This window comes from Durio zibethinus, chromosome 23 (genome assembly GCF_047325235.1).
Source record: "Durio zibethinus cultivar Kanyao isolate XHJ-2024 chromosome 23, ASM4732523v1, whole genome shotgun sequence".
Classification (NCBI taxonomy): Eukaryota; Viridiplantae; Streptophyta; class Magnoliopsida; order Malvales; family Malvaceae; genus Durio; species Durio zibethinus.
This window is the reverse complement of record NC_143184.1, coordinates 7,130,232-7,141,164: the sequence shown is the minus strand read 5'-3', so window position 1 is coordinate 7,141,164 and position 10,933 is coordinate 7,130,232. Positions and strand designations below refer to the sequence as shown.

The window sequence follows — 10,933 nt, the reverse complement described above, 5'->3', positions numbered from 1 at the left end:
GATTTTTTTGATCTCCAAGGTTTTTCTGTCTCCGTAATTGTTCAATCCCAGGACAATAGATTTAAATGAGCTAAGATTTTCATGTCCAATTCGAGGACCATTATTACGCTAATGAGCCAAAGCTTCTAAATACGAAATTAGTGCTTTAGAGTCAAATTTTATTATGTTTACTCTCATTATTTTTATTGGATTAATTTCGGATTAGAGATGCTAAATCATTGTTTTTGAGTAAATTACATGAATAATCATATAAGATTTTATATTTTGATTGTTTAATTTTAAAAATTAAATTTTAATTATTATTTTATACAGTTATTTTAAAAAATAATATTTAATAAATTTAAAATTAAAATAAAATAATTTTCATTTCAGACTTTTTAACATGACTGTGACTTTTTTTAAAAAAAAAAAAATTATTTTTATCAACGAGTCTTTAGTGTCTAATCAAACTCTACTATGACAAGATACCATGATCTCGTGATATGTTTGATTTCACGAGGGCCACACGATATGTTTGTTGTCAAGACAGGCGCACGAATCTGAAGTTAAGATCCGAGGACGAGTCCAAGCTAAATTCCCAGACCGTAACATTTCGTATCAGAAAAAGCCAATGACATTGCATTAAAAAAAAAAATAGAAGGCAATTTTTTTCTTTCCATCTTCTTTTCTTTTCTTTTTCAATTTTTTTTTCCTGTCAACCGTCAAAACATTTTATTTTATTTTTAATTTTTCATTCCCCTCTTTTAAGCTCTCTTACTCTTCTCCTTCTCTGTAACCAAAAATCCAAAGAGAAACAAATTCCAATTGGTGAAATGAATGTAGTACTGGCTGCTGAAGACACAAACGGGAGAGTGGTCATGGGAAGACCAAGCGACCCAGAAACACCTCAATTCGATGAAACTAGGCGATCTCTATTTCTTCTACCACTAGGGTGCCAATGCTCGTCTCGTTGTGGGTGTGGCCAGCATGGTAAAGGAATGGCATTCAGAGGGCAGTGATAAAAACAGTGAGGTGATGGTAGATGTGAAAGCGCTAGGGGAAATGGGGAGGCAAGTGGACTTCAAGGGCATAAAACAGGATGGGCAGTTTGGGTAATGGTTCGGATTAGACCATTTTAAAAAAGTAATGATTGTGGAAAAAAAAAATGGAGGAAATTTGAAAGGAATGGTGGTTGGTTTATTACTACACGTCTACTGCTTGGTAACTTGTCTCTGGCATTTTAGTGAACATTTACCGTGCAATGCCTAAACCCATCCCATGCAAAAATTAATTAATGAAGGGCACGTCCTTCTGAAACGTGGCGTTTTAAGGACAGAGAATGGAAACATAAAATTTGAATGTTAGTAAGTTAATTTTTTTTTAAAATTGAACGATCACAATAAAAAGTCACTCAAAATTAAGTGATTATTTGTATAATTTACTCAATTTTATAATAGATTTGTGTTTTGGACAAATTAGTATTGATTTGGTTAAAGAGTACTTCAAGATAGCTAGATTTATTTAGTTAAATAATAATATTTTTAATATATTAAAATTCATTATTCAAATACTACTTCAAATAACTTAAAAAATTATTAAAAAAGTAAAAACATTTGCAGCTTTGGCAATTATTTTTTATTGTTATTTGAGGGAATTCTTTGCCAAAAGTTATTGAAAAACACATAAAAGATGCTTCGACTTTCAATGGAAAGCACAAGGACCCCAACGGAAAGCGTTTTACTTTTATGCCATGGCTTTCATTTCTTGAACCAGATCAGAAATAAGCCTGCCCTGTATCTCTGCATTCAGCAGGAAATCCTTCCACTTCTTATGATTCTCTCTTATGGACATGCCTGGTTTCTTGTCAACCTCCACCATCACAGTCTGGACAGCATCCCTAATGTTTTCCCTTGAGAAATACCCATCCTCTTCTCTCCTACTCACCTCCACTGCCGCCTTCATGTCCTCCGCGATGAGCTTTGAGTTTAAGAACTGGTCACCCTTGAATGGTAACAGGACCAACTGGCAATCGTTCATCAAAGCTTCAATAACAGAACTAAACCCAGAGTGACAAACATAACAGCCTACACTATCATGGGCTAATATAAGCTGCTGTTGGACCCAACCTGTGTGGACAACCCCTCTACCCTTGATCGCCTCTGTGAACCCTTTTGGCAAGAGCCGCTCAAGCTCAGCCTGGCCATGAACTCCAGCAGGGAAGTTCAAAACCAGAAAAAATGGCAATCCTGTGAGTTCCAAACCAATAGCTAGTTCGTTTATCTGATCATCTTTGAGAAATGTTTCACTACCAAAGGAGGCAAAAATAACAGACTTGGCTGGATGTTCACCCAACCAATCTGCCCATTTCTCCTCTAGCACACCGGATGGTGGGTCTGGAGTAAGTGGACCACTTAAAAGAACTTGCTTTTGAAACTGAGTCTTCATGAAATCAACATAAGGAGCTTCCATTTCGTTGCAGGTTTTGATAACTATGGCACTGCAACTGTTGAGGCAGTCGATGACTCTAGAATAAACCGTAGGGCCACCATCAAAGCTCTTGAAAATATACGACACGTCTTCAGCCTGGAATGCTTTGAGAGAGGTAACTGAGGTTTCTGGGAAGCCGTGTGGAGGCTTCTTTAGATCATCAACAGTGGGTTTCTCACCTTCTACTCCTATGAGCCTTGCAGGGACAGTAAGGTAAGCACCTGAGATGGCAGAGAAGACTGAGAAGCAAAGCGTCTTGATGCCAAGTTGAGAGCATAGTTCTGGAAGCCAGTGTTGGAAGAAATCGAAGAAGACAAATTGGGGTTTGAGACCTGATAATGCAATCTTGACTTGAGGCTGCATGAGGTCCAAAGCTTGCTTGAGGAGCTCATGCATAGCAGGTGTCATTTCAGAGGTGTTGTGGAAGTCAGGAGGAAGGCCTTGGATTGGAGGAATTTGAAGAGGGATAATTTGGATCTTTGGAGAAAGAAGGAATGAAGATTTAATGCGTGAAACGTTACCAGGAGCTGTCAGGAAAGAGATTCTAACCCCGTGAAGAGAAAGCTTGTTAGAGAGTTGTATGAATGGGCCGATGTGACCAAAAGCAAAATATGGGAACATCACCGTATGGAGCTCTTTTGCTTCAGAAGCCATGTTTGCTATCGTTTGAGAGCTTCGCTAGATGTTTGTTTCATCGGTGCGTTGAACATCTTGGGCTGTAAATAGATGTACGCAGTCGTTGATTGGTAGGAACGTGGGTTAATTGGGTATAAAGAAAAAGGGAACAGAACTGTACAACAGGTAATTTAAATTCTAGAACTATGAATAGTTCAAAAACACTGTTTGTGAGCTTAGTGATTATTAATCAGCCAACTAAGTTGAAAAGTGGCACTTGAAGACAAACTCAGCGTAAAACAAGTCAATTTTGACAAATCAATTTTCAACTTGAGTTGTTGTGGAATTTATTTGTTAAAGTTTACTCCAATTTTCAACTTCTTTTAACAAAAAAACATTACATCGAATCTTATCATCCATTAGAATTAGAAGGACAAATTGAGAATTTCTCATTATAGTTGGACAACGACAGTGGGGAATAGAGAAACTAGACCTAAAATCTCATTGGAGGAGCAGCTAGTTCTGTAAGTATGGGCTATTTCGGCCTAATAATGAGAAATTGAAGATACTTTCGGCTTTGAGCCTGTTACGCTCCAATTCTATCATATTCCCAGCAGAGGCGGAGTGTCACGGGCCGTGCGTTGTTTATATCGAAATTACGGGTTTGTACGGTATCCAAACTTTTTATAATTAAAGTTAGTTTTTTTAAAGTTTATTTTTTCATGGTTATCGATCATTTCAAGCGCATACTCATAAGTTTTTATTGGTTCAGACTCTGCGGGGTGGCACGTAACATTTTCAAACTCGATGGCAACTCAATTTCTATCGTTATCATTAGCCTGCAAATTTCAGAGTGGTTCTAAGCACCCATTCATGTCCACAAGAACTAAGGTCTCAAGTACTGATCCTCCTCAAATTCACTTAAGGACGTGCAGCTCTAATTCTCGTCGTGATATCTCAATCTAGCGTGCACTATATACAAGCTCTGGTTTCTGAAACCCAAAGGTACAATATAAATATTGATTAGCAACCAGCCCAGAGCCATATTAGGCACATCTCATTCCCACGAATTTATATCTCCTAGCCTCGGCTTTTAGCCTCACATTTAGGCTGCCTACACGTATGATAGACACCTAATATTATATCGATCTCACATCATAAAATTCAAATGTGTTACCTCAGTCATAGTATACCTCTATCGAATAGCTACAATGATCTAGCAGCATGCTTATTTATTGGCTTGCTCATTTCTTAGACTCGATGATGTCTCTCTTATACAAATATCACTTCGTGATCTTTGGTTACTTATCAATTTGATTTAAGGAGGAAAAATTGAAAGGTATAACAAATATTACAGTCTAATCTCATGATTAAAAGTAAAAATATGATACAAAATTCATTAACTTTAATTGTCTACTAATTTATTATGACTCTGAGAAGATATTGTATCATACTTGTGATCTAATGATATCTTTTTACTTAGACATTATATGTGTTTAGGAGTATCTCACTTTAAACTAGTAAGATCTTATCTGCTTATTAACCAAGGGGTGATAAAGAGCTAACACCAAACGTCTCTTTAAAAAAAATATAAGAGATTTTTCAGTTATGTCACAAAAAAATCATAAGTATGTCTAAAATTGAAATATTTTTCTTTCCAATAATCTGAGAGTTTTCTTCAGCTAATTCAAGACCTAATGACCTACCTTTTATCCACAAGGATTCTCAAAATTTGCTTGATGCTCCACCAACCCACTCAATGACATCTCGTGTATGACTTCAATCGACAGCACCCGATCGACTATTAGGCTCCAAGATACCTACACATTGATTTGTATTTGCCCACACATCTTAAGACTAGGGCTCACACTATTTACCCACAACTCTGAGATCATTGCCTCGGTTACAAGGCCTCATCCTCTGCTCAGCTTAAAGTTCATGATAAGACCAAGGCACACCAAAGTCTAACCATGACATTGAGCTTGGTTAAAGCCAGAGGGGGCATTGATCCCCCAAAATTTTACCAATCCTTTAATGTCAATGCTAGAGATAGTTAAATAAAAAGTTACTTAAACATTTATTACATTAATGAATTTAGTTAAAATAGCTTAAAAAATCGGTAACTTATAATAATAAATTTTTAACTTTTTTAACAGTTTAAAATTTCATAATTTATTATTTATAAAAAAAAAAAATTGATCATAGCATTTCTTGATGTGCTTCTTTATACCAGTAGGTGTTGAAAGACAATTGAATAAGTAATCGTTTCTAGTACTCCTCACCCTTTTAAAAAATATATATATATTATACTATAATTATTTTATATGTTTAAATTTAATTTAATTTAATTTAATTAGTTTTCACATTAAAATTGTTATTTATTAATTTTATTTTTTGTTTTTAATTTAAGTTTAACAATTTTAATTTGTAAAGATTAAAATCACATTATTATTTGTCTATTTATTATATATGCAATCATTATTCATAAACTCTAAAAAATAATAGATTTATAATAAATATTAAATCACTTCCATGTAAACTTAAAAAAATAAAATTACCTTTTTAGCTTTCTCAACAATATTACAATTTTTCAACCAAATATTAAAAGTATATATTTTTATAGCCAGCATTTATCTTCTCATATTTTTGTGACTTTTTCTTTTTTTTTTTTGTTTGATAAAACTTTAAATAAAATTGTTAATTGATCTAAATTTTCTCTTTTTTTTTAATATTTATGTTTGATACATATGTAATAAATATGAAAATAAATATTTGACAATCTAAAAATAATAAAACAAACCTTAAAAAATTAATATATTTTTATTAAACACATATTGTATTATTTGACATTAATTTTTTGAAATTAAATAATTACTCTTCAAAATCAAATGTGAAGATTTGTCACTGATGGCAGCGTGAATTTTACACACAAAAAGCCTCCCCGATCAGTATGCTGCCATTTGGGCCTCGATGCTGATGATAGTTTATTGTTGCTCGCTTCTCGAAGTAGTGATTCTGATCTTTGATTTCCTTGCCTATTAAGTGATTTATTTGGTTTCTATGCCTCTAACTTTCTTTTTTCTTTTTTATCTTTGGAGTTAGGATGGAAATGTCTCTACCATTTAACTTTATTTTTTCTATTTTTATTTAAAAATTATAAAATAATTTTATTAATTTAATATAATACATAAAATTTTCTATTATATAATGAATTAATAAATAAGTATATTTTATTATTATATAATTAAAGTGAGTTAATTAAAAATGTTTTAAAAAATAAAACATATTTTATTATTTTGTTATTTTTAAATAATTATTTTTTTCGTTACAATTCACGTAAGGAATCATTCTGACTTAATATATTACTATTCTTAGTATTCAATTAATCTCATGCATACAGCCATGAAATCAACGGCCATCGGCCACCATTGTAAATCAATCTGATCGCACCTACAAATGGACTCTCTTTAATGCGTGATTTTGACAAGTGTCAAAAGAAAGAAATAGAGAAAAATCTGGCAAGAAGTCAACGTTCATCGGATGATCGAATTGGCGCAGTTATCATCTGAAGTTGAAAAGAAAATCTTAACCCGTAAGAAAACAGAATTTACTTTTAAAGGGTCCAATGTCCTTTCCATTACACTGGAAAATCAAAAGCAAAGGAAAATCAAACAATCAAAAAAATGGGTGGTGAGACGATGACCCCTCCTAGCTTCACTTCTGGTATGTAAACACTCACTCTTGCTGGTTCTGTTTGATTTCATTGTTGTTTTAATATTAAACCTTTTTTTTTTATTTTTGCTTTTGCAAAATTTGAACATGGCAGAGGAAGAATCCTCAGTGGACCAAGATTTCCCAGTTCGATCATTTTCTTCCCAAAAACCCACTTTGGTCAGGTATTTTGTTTTTACTGTTTCAAAAGATGAAATGATTTTATCCTATGTACTTGTCTTAGGATCAATTTAATTTTTCTCTCTATGTTGGTTTAGTATTTTGAATTTGTTTACTTGGTTTTCAAATGAATCAGGGATGATTTGAGAATGGAGGTTGAAGATGGAAAAATTAAAGCTGGTAACGTCCTTCTTGAAGAATTTGACCAATTGGGTCCTCAATTTTCTTCTTCTCTGGAGTTTGAGGCTTATAACAACCAGAGACTACAAGTTTACCAAGAGGTCTTGCAGAGTTATGATCAATTGCGGGTTCGAAGTATGAGTCTAAATGAGGCAAAGAATAAAGTTTTAAGGTTTTCATCTTGGCACGAATTCATTTTCTTTCATCAAAGAATTCTTCTTTTTTTTTTTTTTCAGGGAAAAAAGGTTCTTTGTTTAGTTCAAGAAATAGAAGTTGACTTCTCTAAAGAATAGTGGTTTAAACCTTATAAGCCCAAATTCTTGAATCTTTTTAGATTTTGTTCATTATGGGATAGATTGGGCTTTCAACTTTACTATTCTTTAGTTTCTATTTGATGCTGAAAATCGAAGTTGGTTGCTTGAACTCAACGGAACAATTCATGGAACCTGGAAGAATTCAGTTTGTTTTTAAATAAACTTGAATAGACATTCTCATATGATCAACAAAATCAAGATTGCAACGTACTATTACTATTAAGGCTTTCCTCTCTCAAAGCTAGTTGAAGAGCAGAAAATCAGATTTTAATTTACGTTTCAAAACCAAAAGGATTGTATCCTCTCATCCAAGGTTATGATATAATTAGATTATCAACAATCGGCTTGGAATACAAATTATTTTGCTACATTATTTCAGATGTTTCTTGCAGATTTGCATTAGTCGAAACAACATGAACTCTGGAATGTGGAGTTTCTGAGACCTTCTTATAATTGCTACTTAATGATTGAATGCCAAATTTCATCTTGTAAATTTTTTTTGTCAACGTGTTTGATGCATAGTTCTCATGCCAACCAATTGTCATTTTGTTAATTGTGGTCTACAGCCTGATATGCTAAAACAGGGCTTATTGAATATATGGTATACATACGCTGACAATTCAAGCATGTAACATTATGCTCAGAATATTTTATTGTAGTTGAAGTTCAGTATTAGTTGTTCATGATTGATAGACTTGGTATTACGTTTAACTGATATCTGTACTTTGACATGAACAGTTATATTCCTGGTGCATGGATTGAGAATGTTGGTGGCATGAAATTGAGTGATTATGATGTTCCAGAAACAACGTCACTCCTTTTGATTGGTCCAAAAGGGTGTGGAAAAAGTAGTCTTGTCAATAGAATTTCAAGGGTATTTGAAAATGACAAATTTGCACCAGAAAGAGCTCAAGTATCATGTAATGTTGTTTTATTGGTTTGTAGTAGATGTTGAATTCATAAAGAATCACTTTAATTTTTTTGGTGAAGTAGATGTAGTTATTATATTATCCTTAACCTTAAATTACTGTTTTGTCTAAAGCAGATAATTCGTCTGTTGGAGATGGGACCTACTATCTTCAAGAATACATGATCCCAAGAGGTTCAGCTTCGTTCTGTCTTTTTGATACCCGGGGCTTGTGTAACGACTCCTCTGATAACATTAATATGATTAAGTATTGGATGAAGAAGGGTGTTCGTCATGGGGAACTTGTTGTAAGGTATGCATTTTTAACCTTGCAGAGTAGTTTCTGTTAGGCATGTAATTTTTTTTCTATTTTCAGATAAGTTCATCTTAGTGATTTGTCAATCAGGAAATCAGATGATTCTAATTTAAGAAGAAGAATAAAGTGCAAAACACGAGAGCTAGGTTGGCGGTCCTGCAAGACCAGGACAGTTAATTTTGTCATTTTTGTTGTTGATGCTGTTGCTGTTTTGAAATCCATGGAGGGTGATAGCCCAGCTGAGGTGCAGTACATGCAGATGATCACCAGGGCTTTCAAGTGTCCATGCTTGTCATTTAAAGGTACAGAGATATTACTAAAGTTTTTATTTCATGTAACATGTAGAGCTGATCGATAAAGGATATTACTAAAGTTTTTATTTCAATTTAGATTTTAGAACATGAGCAAGAAGGCAGAAACTAGCAGTTAACCATGCTTGACATGGGAAAGAATATATTAAAGGAGGAAACTGATTCCCAAAAAGAAGTGGACCCTGAGACACAACCTCCTTAACCTATCACTTTGCCCCATAGAAAACAAGAAACAAAAAAATAAGGATGCAAGAAGAAAGGGATATTGCATCAAGTGGTAGAAACCAGTAAAAACATGCATACTGTCAATTAGAGCTAGTAATAATACTGGCAAGTTCCGCAAGCCCCACAATTAAGGATCCAAGATACCATGAAGGCGTTACCTAATTTTGCTTTGCTAAATAACTTGCAGTTCAATTAGTCCTCAAGCTTTAGAGGCTTCACTGCTTAGGCAATAACATTGACGTCTTTTTATTTTTTGGCCATGATCTCAAAAATGTAAAATTTTAAGTTCATTCAAAAAAGTATTAAATTGCTGGTAACCACCTTCAATTTCTTCCTATGGTTAAATGTTTCATGTTATACCTGCTCCCTCTGTTTTCTTGCTCGCCTATTCCTTATTGGTTTTTCTTTTTATTTTCTGGATCAGTCAATTTTGACTTTGAGTTCTGGTGATCAACTTGCTAACTGCTTCTTCTTTATTTAGATGATAAACCTGTTCTGGTTATCACACATGGGGATTTACTCTCAATTGCTGATCGTGTTCGTGTCCGTGTTCATTTGGGAGAGCTGCTGGGTATTCCACCTACAAAACAAATTTTTGATACTCCAGGTGATTTCATTAAGTTATTTACTATCTATTCATGTTTTTTAATAACTTTTTGCCACCCAATTATATATGCAATTTATTAGATTTAAGGATTGAATAAAAGCCTTTGATCTTGCAGAAACCCATGATCCAATGACAGAGTTGGCCATTGTTGATATGTTGCGTTATTCACTTGAGCATGCAGATCGAAATCTTCCTCACAAGAACTGGGTAAAGGAAAAGGTTTGGTTTGTCTTGCACCCATACTAATGGCTAAAATGTTCTTAATGGCTGTATTCTCATTATATACCAATTGGAAAAGCATGCTGATAATTTATCATGCCTTGCTTTGGTCTGATATCATAATGCTGATGAAATATATTGGGAAGTGTTTTGCTCTAATCCAGATTACTTGAGGGAACCATTCTGCCAATAAGATAGTCATTTAGCTTTTGTCTCGTTGTTGTTCAGTCTGGACATGAAATATATATAGTTATTCGTGATGTCTATGTATGAGCCCAAATGATGATACGAGGTCTGGCACACACTCATGGAACTTGATCAATTATTTTGTATGAGAGATCTCCCTTAGTAATAATGGCTATAATAATCACATGCAGGTACGTAAAGTTTCTCTGTTAGCATGCGTATATCTGTTAGCAATGCTGGGGGCTGCCTTAGTAGCAGCGTACATGAAACATTGGACTATGAGGCATGCTCACAAATCAAAGCTTCACATAGATTGGCATGATATCCGGCACATGTGGTTAGAGGATTAGTGCAAGTCAGCTTCATTTTCCTGGTTTGACACCCTTCAATCCTGTTCATAAACTACATAAATGCATTCTCTCTGAATGACTTTGTATATGTAAAGGGTTTGATCTTTGTGATGTACGTGGAATTCGAATCGTTTCAAATATTGGAATTAAAACTTTGATATTATTCTGTGGTTGACGGTGTACAGTACTACAGCTTTTCTGCAGCAGTTTGGTGAGATTATGGGCATTATATTGCCAAGATATTAAAAATATATAAAAAATACTAAAAATAAAAGAGTGAGAAAATTAAGCCTTGGAAGTATATATATTTTTATTTTCCATGTTTCTTAACGGGTGTTTAAATTTC

General features: G+C 33.8%; 2 protein-coding genes across 2 annotated transcripts; one reads left to right on the top strand and one right to left on the bottom strand.

The window, feature by feature from the left end:
* Positions 1-1,495: 1,495 nt before the first annotated feature.
* LOC111313488 (anthocyanidin-3-O-glucoside rhamnosyltransferase-like) lies at positions 1,496-3,350 on the bottom strand. The gene has a single exon (XM_022914176.2). It carries the CDS (start codon positions 3,118-3,120, stop codon positions 1,723-1,725), a length of 1,398 nt encoding a protein of 465 aa, XP_022769911.2. The 5' UTR covers positions 3,121-3,350; the 3' UTR covers positions 1,496-1,722.
* A 3,221-nt stretch (positions 3,351-6,571) lies between these two features.
* On the top strand, positions 6,572-10,762 carry LOC111314428 (uncharacterized). Its single transcript, XM_022915780.2, has 9 exons — positions 6,572-6,804; positions 6,908-6,977; positions 7,109-7,324; positions 8,205-8,386; positions 8,512-8,686; positions 8,780-8,991; positions 9,707-9,832; positions 9,948-10,051; positions 10,429-10,762. Exons 1-9 carry the CDS (start codon positions 6,765-6,767, stop codon positions 10,585-10,587), a joined length of 1,284 nt encoding a protein of 427 aa, XP_022771515.2. The 5' UTR covers positions 6,572-6,764; the 3' UTR covers positions 10,588-10,762.
* The last annotated feature ends 171 nt before the right edge of the window (positions 10,763-10,933 follow it).